Raw genomic sequence first — 11,319 nt, forward strand, 5'->3', positions numbered from 1 at the left:
GAGAACGGGTTCATGGGGTGCCCCAAATCGCCCGCCAGGGCAGGGAGGGGAAGGCAGGGACGCCGAGCAGCTGAAAAGCAGCTGTGCCAGAGCCCGAGGCCTCTGCGCAGGCTCTGCAGCCCCGGATTTGGGTTCTTTTATGGCGGCTGGAACAGGGAGCACAGCCTGGGAGCAGCCCCCGGCCGCCGGCTTTTGATGCTAACGAGCAGCCGCAGATTTTTCCCATTACAGACAATAAAAAAACAAACAACAGCACCACTCCAACCCCAGTGCTGGGAGGACAAGGGCTCGGCGGGGAGTTTCGGTTTCATTTCATAGGACTCAACTTCTCCAATCGGGCCCTCTCCACGTCCCTGAGGTGGCCAAGGGCTGGAGGCCACCAAACGGTGCCAGCCTGGGCTGCCACCACCCCTCTCTGCTCTCCTCCAGGCCCGTGGCAGCGTGCCACTGCTGTCCCTCGTGTTTATAAAGGCAAATTCTGCTTTTTTCAGCTAGCCCAGCTCCCTGACCCACCTCGCAGGGGCTCAGGCAGGTGGCACCTAGAGGGGATGGTGGCCCTGGGGACACGTGGGGACACAGCCAGACCCCAGCACCCACAGCTGTACCGAGGCTGCGTGCGAGGCCAGGAGCTCACAGAGGCAAGAAACCACCACGAAGAGCTCAGCACACCCCCAGGGCACCCCGGTTATGCCAAAGGACTGAAAAGAAAACAAACAAAGGAGAACGAAGCCACCTCCTGTCATCTCTCTCCTCAGTCCCTGCCAAGACAGCTCCGGGGAGCTGCAGGCTGCGTAAACACACGCAGAAACCCTGCTCCACCCCTGGCCTGGAGCTGTGGAAGATTTCAGGGATTACCAAAGCCTTCCTCAAAGCCCCGGGAGTCCGGAGGCTGCTCCAGGGATGCACATCTCCTGGCCACGCCGTCCCTGTCCCCACGTCCCCTCGGTTGTGCCGCAGCTGTTTTGAGGAGCAAGCCTCTTGCTCTGCTTTGGGTATTCCTAAGACAGAGGGGCACAGAGATCTGGTTCTGCTGAGCCCCACAAAACCTAACCACGAAGCCTCAGCTCCGTGTAACCCCAGCCAACACAGCGGGGACAGCCCTGGTGGCCCTCCTGGCCATGTGTCCCCAGCTCTGCCCTCCCCTCACCCTTGGGAAGGACCCGGAGAGCCAGCAGACAGCGAGCACAGTGAGGAGATACACGATTTATTCTCCTTCCCCAGCTCGGCACGGCTGAGGGGGGCATCAGACTGCTCCAGGGGCTTGTTCCCAGCTTGGGGGGACACTCACCTCCCTTGGGGATCCTCCTGGAGCAGGACAGAGGGGTAGAGGAGGGGGAAACAGCCTGAGGAGAGCACGCCGGGCGATGGGAGCCCCAAACAAGAAGCTCTGCGACCTTCCAGCCCCAAAGGGAGCAGCAAGGGGTTTCAGCCTTCACAAAACTGAGGAAAAGAGGCTCAGAGCTGGACGGGAGAAGCTTTGGAGGGGTGGTGGGGACCTTCTGCAGAGGGCACTGAGGTGGGGGCGGCTCCTTGTGGTCACTCTGTGCCCCGAGATGGGGAGGAGGAGGTGTGGGTTCGGCTCAGAAGTGACCCCTAAGGGGCTTTGGAGATGCCCGAAGGGTTCAGCTTGGACCATCAACCCCTCTGCTCCCCCGTCAGGCGGGGAAGTGCCCCACGTGCCCTGGCTGTCTCATCACCTCTGAACAGACCTAGAGCTAAAAAGCAGTGCTGTCACTGCTGGGGAGGGACAGGGGTGCCCAGCTCCTCCCAGCCCAGGAGGAGAGGCACGGGGAGGTGAGGAGGGGACGGGAGGGACAGCAAGGCAGGGGGCTTCTCCGGGGGGAGGTCAGGGCTTGGGGGGGCTGAGCTGGGCACCGTTGGCCGTGGGATCACAGAGGGCGTTTTTTCGGCAGGCCAGCAGCGAGGGGTTGTTGAGCAGGGTGTAAGCCAGCCACCAGCGCGCCCGGCTCTGCCTCAGCCGGCCTCCGACCGACGGCGCCTTCGTGCTCTGCATCAGCTGGATGCCTGGAAGGAGACGGCGGGTTGGGGAGGGGGCCCCCAGGCAGGGATGGGGCTGGTTGGGGGGCAGCGGGGGACCCACCTTCCTCCACGTCCCCCGCTCGGGGCTGCGGGGTGCCCCGTGGCCTGGGCGGCTGGAGGAGCAGCAGGCAGAAGGCTCGCATCAGCGGGTGCGACTGGCTCACCTCCGTTTTCAGGTAGTGGCAGTACGCGTGGTAGCCTGGGGGACGCAGCCCGAAGGAAAGAGGGGTCAGGGGCCAGCACTGCCCGGCAACGCGTCCCCAGCACATCTCTGGGCACAAGGACACGAAGCCACCCCCGGTCCCAGCGGCTCTGGGTGATGGAGGAGCCCCCGCTGCGCTCCCCGGGGGTGGGAGAAGGGTCCCCGTGGTGCCGGACCTGGGTCGAAGGTCTCCACGCCGCGGTTGAGCAGGCTGATGTCCAGCTGGCAGAAGTGCACGGCGTTGTAGAGCGCGGAGATGAGCATCCTCCAGACCCCCGCCAGGACCCCCACCAGGACGTTGATGGGGAAGAGCAGGTAGGTGACGATGTAGAGAGCTCGCCTGTGGGTGGAGGAGGAGGAAAATCAGGAGCAGAACGCTCCGGGATGGGAAACACGGCCCTTCCCTAAGGGGAGAACCTGCCAAAATAAGCCTCCCAGCCTTCCCTCCCTCCCTGGCAGGCCCTGTCCCCTTTTGAGATGTCTCCATCCCGTGGAGAGGTGTGAACGCCCTCCTGCTGCCAGGCTGTTGAGGTTGGCCTCCAGCACACGCAGGGTCTCTGCTTCCCCTCAGAGGCTTCAGCAGGGGTCACAGCACGAGGCTGGGGGCTCGGGGCGGGGGGCACAGCTCCCATGGGGGTGGAACAGGGCCCAGATCCCATCAGGGCTGCAAGCTGGCCACGGCCCCCAGCCATAACCTCCAAAGAACCCCTTCTGTGAGCACAAAGCTGCTTCAAGACCCTGGAGGAGCCCTGCAGAGGTTGAACTAACCCCACAAGGGGTGCGTGCAAACCCTAGAGCAGCCGCCCTGGGCCTCGGGAGACCCCAGGCCCCCCTACCTGTTGGTCAGCTCTTTGCGCAGGGGATGGTGCTCCAGGAACTGGGAGTGAGCCGCCAGGTTCTGCGCCAGGACGGCACCGACCAGGGTCAGCCAGAAGGGCCTGGCCGGGAGAGAACGGGGAGCTTGGGGGCCGGGAAACGAGGCTCCCGACACCTCCAGCCGAGCAGGAGGAGCCCGAGGGGCAGCAAAATAAAAGGTAGCCCTTTATCCAAGCACCACAAAGCTCATTGTGGCACCCCCGGGGTGCTCACCACATGTTCCGCACCAGCCTGAAGAGGTGCGTGTTGGTGCCCGACTGCAGCGGGATGACGACGAGGAAGGTGAAGGCAGCCGAGCAGATGAAGAAAATCACTTGCTGGATGAGGAGCCCTGGGAGGGAGACGCGGGGAAAGAAGGCGTCACGGGGGAGGGAGGAAGGAGAAGTGCTCCTTGTTCCTGCTTCCAGCCCCGCGCCCGTTTCAGAGCACGCCTGTCATTTTAATCCCATAATAAGCAGGCTCCTCGCCTGCCTCCCCCGCTCCCCGCACAATGCTCTGCGCGGGGTCTAATGATGGGTTCGGCCTTGCTCATCGCACCCTGCCTCACCCCCGCCGAGAGGAGCCGCCTCCGGGGCTGCCTCGTCACTAAACCAGCCCCGAGCTGCGATTTCTAATCAGAGATCACGCCGGGAGCAGCGGTGCTGAGCAGGAGAGAGGCTGTGCTGCACCCCCAGCGCTGGGATTTCGTGCCCTGGAAATTGGGTTCCGAGCTCAAGTCGCATTTGTGGCACTGCTGCAGGATGTGGGCAGCCCAGCCAGGGATGCTCCTGGGGGTTTCAGGGTGCGCCCAAGCCCCAAAGAGGTTTTGGGGTGTGCCCAAACCACGCTGGGTGCGGACGGATGGGGTTTCTGCCCCATTTCACACCCCGTGCCCACCCCTATATCAGATGTTGGGACGCGGTGCCTGGGACTGGAGGAGACAGACAGCCCCTCGCGCGAGATGCCGTGACAGCTTCGCGGATCAAAATATTTGGGCGCGAGCCAGGACGGCTCTCCCTCCCTCCCCCCACTCCCCGAGCCCCCCCTGTTTCTCCCCACCATTTGGTGCTCAGCCTGGCCCTCCCAGCCGAAGGACAGATTGCGTTGGGGGAACCACGAACAAAAGCCCTGGAGCTTTGCAAAATGGGGAAAAAAAAAAAAAAAGGGGGGGGGGGGTTGGGGCTGCTTAAACATGGGGTAACCTGTGGGAAATGGGGCTCCACCACCTCCTCCTGCCCCACAGCCCCCCCAAAACATTTACCCAGGCAGGCAAAAGCCGTCTGGAAGCTGGCGAAGCTCATCCAGCAGACGATGGCTTGTCGGGAAGGGCGGAGGATGTGGGCTTTGTAGAAGACATCGAGCACGGCCCCTTGGTACAGCGCCTTCAGGTTGCTCCTGGAGGGCAGAGAGCAGCGGGGCTGGGCGGTGGGGGTGAGGATGAGGACACAAAGAGGGCGATTTGGGGAGCGCGGCGCCCTACCTGTGCATCACCAGCGTCCTCAGCAGCATGGCCATGGTCAGCAGGCAGCAGAGCACCAGCGAGCACACGTAGCACACTGCAGGGAGGCAGCCGGGGGGGCAGTGTTACCCCAAAAGGGGTCTCAGGCACCACCCAGGGGGCATCAGGTGGGGTCAGGTTATGGTGCTGCGTCCCCCCAGCAGGGCACTGTGCCTCAGTTTCCCTCCTCAGCCTCTTGGCAATACAAGGACACCCTCGGAGAGCAAGGGTGTCTGAGCCTGGCAGGATGCTCAGAAGCTGGGGAGCAAGGGGAAAGCAAGACGGGAGCAGGGCATCTGCCAGGAGAGATGGGGACGTCAGGAAAGCAGAGGTGGGGAGGAGGAGAGGGGCTCGGTGACTCCGGAAAGCCACAAAAAAGCCCTGGTGAAGGCACCCTGCCAGCCCCCTGCCCCCTGCCCAGGGCTTTCAATTATCGGGTGCCCGCTCGGCAGCGGGGGGACGAGGGGCCATCTGCTCGATTCCAGCACATATCAAAGCCTGCCCGAGGAGCAGCATCTGCAGCGCGGCGGTTTTGGCAGGCAGCAGCTGCTCGGGGAGCCCTGGCACGGCACCAGGTCCGTGCACCCGCCTTCCACGTCTGCACAGCCCAGGCTGGGGCAGGGGCAGCTGGGCTGCGCCCCCTCCTTCGTGGTCCCCGTGCTCCTTCAACACAATAACCTGCTCCATCACCACCTGCTTCCACGTGCAGCTTGGGCTAGAGACCCCCTAAATTCAGAAGCCCTCCCCAAACCCCCCGTGGAGGTGGCCACGCACCTTCCAGCGACCACAGGTAGTGCTTGACGGTGCTGAGCTCCTTCTCCATGTCACCCGGCATGCCCGGGTTCTCCGAGGGCACCAGCCCGAACTGCACCAGCAGCACCACCACGTCCTTCGTCATCCCCGCCCGCACGATCTGGATGGTGGGGACGAAGGCCACCAGGAGCAGCAGGGCCACCTGCGGGGCAGCGGTGCCACGTGAGCCACCAGGTTAGCCTAAAGCCTCACGGCGGGCTGAGCCCCGCGAGCACATGGCCGGGTAGCAAGGCTCAGCTCGAGTAATACCTCGAGGCACGCTAATACCAGCCCCAAAGCCACGGTGCCCCGAGGGAGCGTGGCAACGTGTCCCTTGCCCCACGAGGACGTGGCCACGGGGCACCGCGTGCCGCTGGGCCACCCCAGTCACCTGGTAGACAGCGACGACGGAGGTGGTTAGGGACAGGACGAGCTTCAGCGGGAGCTGGAAACCTGCGAGGCAGAAGCAGAGGGGTAAATGGGGGCCACCCAGCCCAGCCCGAGCCCCCCCTTCAGGTGGGGATTTCCCCCGGGCTGCCCCCCGTGCCTGCAGGGCGTTAGAGGATGGGTTCCTTCCCATGGCTCTTCCTGCAGGCCCACAAAACCTCGTGCCCCTGCAGCAGGGAGCCCCAGGCTCCCCGCTCCGTCCCTGCCCAGCCCACCCGTGCCCCCTGGGGGTCCCCAGCTCCTCCTCCCCACCCCGAGCCTGCAACAGTTTGTGCGAGCCGAGGCGCCGGGCGGCAGCTGCCGCGGCGCAGATGCTTTGGGGACGGAGCCAAGGAAGGCATTTGCTGTCCCCCGGGGGAGGCAGACTGTTTGCAGAGCGGCTGCTACAGCAAAGAGCGCATCCCACCTTCCTCGGGAGCATAGATGTAGGAGCACAGATACGCCCGGACCCGGCGCAGGAAGCTCTCTTCTAGCTTGCTGGGGCTGGAGGAGGAAGGAGAAGGTGACAAACGTGGCTTGGGTGGCCCCAAACTGCGGGCAGGGCTGCGCTCTGGTCGTGCAGAGCTGCAGGAGCATGATGTATGTGGTTTTTCTTTTCTTTTTTTGAACAGGGTCAGGAGGCTGTGCCGTCCCCAGGCTCCCAGCGAGAAGCTGCTGCCCTTACCTCCCCTTCCTCGGCCGCTTGGACAGGACAGCCCGTAGGTACTTCTTGTAGTAGCCTTGCCCTGAAACCTGAAGGAAAGCAGCTGTAAAAGCTGCCCAGTTCCCACCGGGCAGCCCAAAATGAGCTCCCGGGGTTATTTCAGTCCACGCTGGGGCCGGCGACTCAGTTCTGAAGGTTTTCTCCTCTCCTTCACCCAACAAAGCCCGACGTTTCCAAAAGGACTGGGGATTATTGCTGCCTGCCAGGAAAACAAGGCGACCCCAGTCCGGCCTGAATGGGACGCATTGATGCTGTAAGCCTCTTGTACTAAGGAGTTTACTCCAAAGATGGATTTTCCCCTCTTCAAATCCAGCAAGATAAACAGAGCCGCAACCCCTGTGTGCCCCGCTGCCGTCAGAGGGCCGCCAGGCTGCTGGGAGCCAAACTGGGAGCACTGGGAGCAACCCAATGCTCAGAGCCCAGTAGCGGGGCAGGAGAGCCACGAAGCAGCCCTGAAACCACACGAGGTCATCGAGGGGTTCCCCTGGGCTCCCACCACCCCCGGTCACCCCATGCATCTTCGTTACCTCCTTATCCAAGGTCTCCTCGTGCCCCGTGAAGCTCCTGATCAGCAGGGCTGGGTACCAGAGGCTTAAGACCACGAGGCAGAGGATGATGGGGACGTAGGAGAGCGTGGAGTAGTACCTGTATATCTGGGGACACGCGGCGCTGTCACACACTGGCCCGGGGACACCTCGGTGCCACCTCTCCAGGGTGCCAGGACGGCCACCTCGGGTCCCAGCAGCCTGCCCCGTGGTGGGGCGCATACCTTCGGCGACTGGGGGCAGTCCACCTTCTGCCAGATGTGCACCACGCAGTGGCACCAGGACAGCAGGCAGCCCACGAGGTAGCCGGCCCTGTGCCCCACCGTGGCGCAGGCAGCCAAGGGGCAGTAGAAGGCGGGGTAGTAGAGCAAAGCCAGGATCTTCCAGTACTCTAGAGCGGAGGGAACGAAGGCGACGCGTGCTCTCAGTAGGGCCCAGAGCGAACAGCCCGCCCGGGGGCTCCCCTGCGGCGCTGGCCTTACCCCGGCTGTGCTGGGACGAGTTGGGGACGAGTGGCAGAGGGTCACGGTCCAGCACCAGGATGCACAGGGATGAGAAGAGGATGCCAAACACCGCGGCCACCAGCCCGCGGTTGCCCTCCTCCTCCAGAAAGTTGGCCGGGCTGTGGGGCCGGGGGGCACAAAATGAGCCTGGCACCCCCTTGGTCCACGCTGCAGCACCCCATCCCCACCACCCTAGGGCTGGGTAGTCCCGTGCCAGCTGGGCAGGGTGACGGGGACATGGGGACACGATACCTGAGCAGCCCAGGGACACCGTTCCAGCAGCCCCGGCGGAGACGCCGGCGTTTCACCAGCAAGGACAAGCCCAGCAGCACGGCCAGCTGCCAGAAGAAGGGGAATGGTGTTTTTTTTAGCTAAGCAGGAGGGCCCTTTAGAGGAAGATGCACGCAGACGGGGCTGGGGGCAGCAAATGTGATGGGCTTCGGGGGTACTTACGGAGATGGGCGCCATGCAGGCGTGGTACAGCCTGGGGGAGATGGTGGGGTCACAGTCTGGGATTGTGCTGGGAAATGCGCTAGAGAGGGGAAAACAAATTTTAAAAGTGATCTGGGGTTGTATTTTGTCCTGAAAAGGTAAAAAGTTAAGGTGTGGGGGTGATGCTCTGCGCACACAGGGGTGGCAGCAGCAATTTAGGTCTGGCATTTTGCAGAAGCAAAGCTCCAAAGAGCAGGGCCACGCAACCCCTGGTAGCTGGGGCTGAAGTCACCCTGGGGAGGTGGATTTAGGATTTTAGGACTGAGCTCAAGAGGCAGCATCCTGGAACAGCCCGAGCTGCTCCTGCAGGGGCTGGATGAGCTCCAGGACCCCATGCAGATGTCGGGGTCGAACAGGGACCAGCAGGGAGGCACGAAGCCCCCTGTAGGACTTTTTCAGCCCAGCACTATCGCCAGGCTGCCAGGGGAGGTTCCTGAGGCCAGGCTGCCGCCAGCAGAGCTCGGTGCCTTCTGCCTTTCTGCTCTAACAGCTGTCCTTGGGTAGACCAGACAGTTCCTGCTGTCCCAAAATATCCCAGCTCCCGAGGCCCAGGCGCCCACCCACAGCATTGAGGAGGGGAGGCAGCTCCAGCACAGTTCTGGTGTCACCAGGACTTCAGAATTAAATCCTGAGCGTTTGGGGTCTGGACGGGATGTGCAGCAATCGGATGGAGAACCCCGGGCACTGCTTCCCTCCCCCTCACCACCACAGCTGGAAGAGGACACACGAAGGAAAGAGCAAACACCCCGAAGGGTTCTGGGGGGGGTTCTTCCATCCAGTTTTACCCCCAGAGCTTCAGCTGGGCTGGGCGAGGCAATCTCCAAGGGCGTTTCACAAAGCAGGAGATTAAGGACCTGGAACAACCCTTTGGATAGGGCTGGGCTGGTCCCGCCGGGTGTCCTCAGGATCAGATATCGGCCAGCCGAGCAGGGTAAAAGCCTTGCTCAGTCAACAGGGGACAATAGGTGCTGAGGGATGGCCTTGGGACACCCAGGATGGGGCCCTGCCACCCGCTTCGGGGCTCTCCTCAGGTAAATTGTGCCTCCACGGCTCTGGGGAGGATGCTCAGCTGAAGAGTGGAGCAGGACAGATGGGGAGCAGGCTTTATGAAACCACCACCCCTGCAGATTTACACCACCTACCAACCCTCCCCGTGCTCCGGGATGGCAGAACCACCCACGCAATGAGTTGTGTCCGTCAGCTGGGGCGAGAGGGGCCCCAGCAGCAGGTCTGGGGCTCGCCAGAGCAGGATGCTGGCACCCCCCGGGGTCGAGGGGACGCATGGCACTGCCACCGGCTGCTTACTTGTCCTGTGGCACGGCCGGCTCTGCAGTCTCGTAGATGTACCAGTCGGAAACCAGGTCGTCCCCAAAGCCATCGTCCAGCGGCGAGCCGTGCGCCCCCCCGGAGCCGTTGGCTGCCATTGACGTCCTCCTGCTGCACGGGGAAGGGGGAGGCAGAGGGAAAAAGGGTGGGTTTTTTTAGGGGGGAGTCCCCTTGGAAATGCAGGGCTGGAGGCAAGGAGCCAAGAGATTTATCTTCTCGGGTCACTCCCACCCCATCCCCACCTTGGGCGGCCGCTGCCGCCCCGCTGATAGAATGGGAGCCTTTGTTTGGGTTGTTTCACAGCGGTTACGTGAAGGGCTGCGAAACCAGCACAAGGGTCAGGATTTGGAGGCACGGGCGAAGCAGGAGGGAGCTGGGCGAGCGGCCGTGTCCCCGGCGTCCCTCCCTGCCACCAGGTTGGGGAGGTGCTGCCCCGGGAGGGAGCCTCAGCACCTTCCCCTCGCCGCAACGGGGCCGATCGTCCCCGCAGCGATAAAAGGGACGGCTTGTCCCGGTGCCAGTTCCAACAAGCTCCTTCCCTCTGCTATTTTCTTTTTTCTTTTTTTTTTTTTTTTTTTTTGATTACTTTGGCCCGGGCAGCCCCACACCCTCCCTTGCTGTCCCACAGCCCTGTTTTTCTGTTTTGCCTCATCCCCATCACAGACAGAGCCCAGTGGGGACACCGAGGCACATCTAGAAGCTGCAGGAGTCACCCCGACCCCGTTGCTGGGGCTGAGAGCTCCCTGAAGGAGCTGAGGGACATCCCCACCTGCAAAGCATCGGTGGGACCGAGTGACACCCTCCTGAGAAGCCTTCCCTTCCTCCCCAAACACAACATTCAGCGCTGCCCCCGTGCACCAGCCCGGGGCCACCTTGGGGACATCCCCAAACCCCCCTGGGACCACTCCCCAACCCCTGCCTGGTGGCTCCAAGGGGATGGGGAGGAGGTGGATGACCCCACCAGGAGCTTTGCTCAGGGCTGCTGTTTATACAGCTGGAGCTCGCTAAGGACCGCGCTGGATGCGGCTCATCAGCTTCAAAGGGGTCCCAAAAATCAGGGAAAGGCAGGCGGCCCCATCTCCAGACACCTCGTGGGCTGGTGCCCTGCGGGTGATGTCCTCTCCGGCTCCAGGCCCAGCAGGTGTAGGACCAGCCCTGGGCGAGCATCCTGCTCCCTGCTGGGGGCTCAGGACCCCAAACCTCCCCGGCCATCCCCTGGTTTTGTCTGCGCAGGGAAGCGGCTCTGACCTCACCTCCCAGGAATGTAGCACTCTGTAAAGTAGAAGGAGCCCGTAAAGTGCACACACACGCCTCTTACGAGACCCAAAAGCCCCTTTCCCCTCCTGCAGGGTCAGGGCAGCGGTCCCGCAGCCTCCAGATGTTATCCCACAGCCACCAGGGGACTGCCCGTGCCCCTCTCACCTGCCTATGGGGTCACCTGGAGCAGGGTGACCGGGGGGGCTCGGAGATCTCCCCAGCCTGGTGGCATCACCCCACAGGACCCCCCTCCACCCCATCCAGCAGACACCACCTCTCTGGTGCCCCCTGCCCCACGTTTCGGCTGCCTGAGGTCGCATCGGTAGCGACAGAGAGGAGCAGGAAGGGAAGCCACACGGCACCCGCCGGGCAAGCCACAGCCTGAATCCATGCAGGGCAGCAAAAATAAATCACAAAGCTGAGCTGGAAAGCTTCCTGGGTGTTGTGTCGGCCCCGTGTGCCAGCAAATCCTCACCAAGACCCAGGTGACTCAAGAGCAGGCATCCCATTCACCCCTCCGAGAGCTGCTCCATCTTCACGGGATGCTCTCCCGCAGCGAGGGGAAGCCCCCTCCTCGCTGCCCACCAGCCAGCAGTGTCCCAGAGGAGAGGGGGATGTCCCCAAGGAGAGGTAGGTGTGCCCAAGCCCCCCGGGTGCCC

General features: G+C 63.1%; 1 protein-coding gene across 1 annotated transcript; it reads right to left on the reverse strand.

Moving 5' to 3' along the window:
- Positions 1–1,846: 1,846 nt before the first annotated feature.
- Positions 1,847–9,501, reverse strand: STRA6 (signaling receptor and transporter of retinol STRA6; the record flags this gene model as incomplete). Its single annotated transcript, XM_084293296.1, has 17 exons — positions 1,847–2,025; positions 2,102–2,239; positions 2,419–2,582; positions 3,079–3,180; positions 3,332–3,449; positions 4,359–4,492; positions 4,578–4,653; positions 5,370–5,550; positions 5,779–5,840; positions 6,241–6,317; positions 6,499–6,566; positions 7,065–7,190; positions 7,307–7,473; positions 7,565–7,704; positions 7,838–7,923; positions 8,039–8,117; positions 9,383–9,501. The coding sequence occupies 17 exons, from the start codon at positions 9,499–9,501 to the stop codon at positions 1,847–1,849; spliced, it is 2,016 nt and encodes a 671-aa protein (XP_084149422.1).
- Between the last annotated feature and the right edge of the window lie 1,818 nt (positions 9,502–11,319).

Source organism: Netta rufina (assembly GCF_964035555.1).
Source record: "Netta rufina genome assembly, chromosome: 11".
NCBI classification, from domain to species: Eukaryota; Metazoa; Chordata; class Aves; order Anseriformes; family Anatidae; genus Netta; species Netta rufina.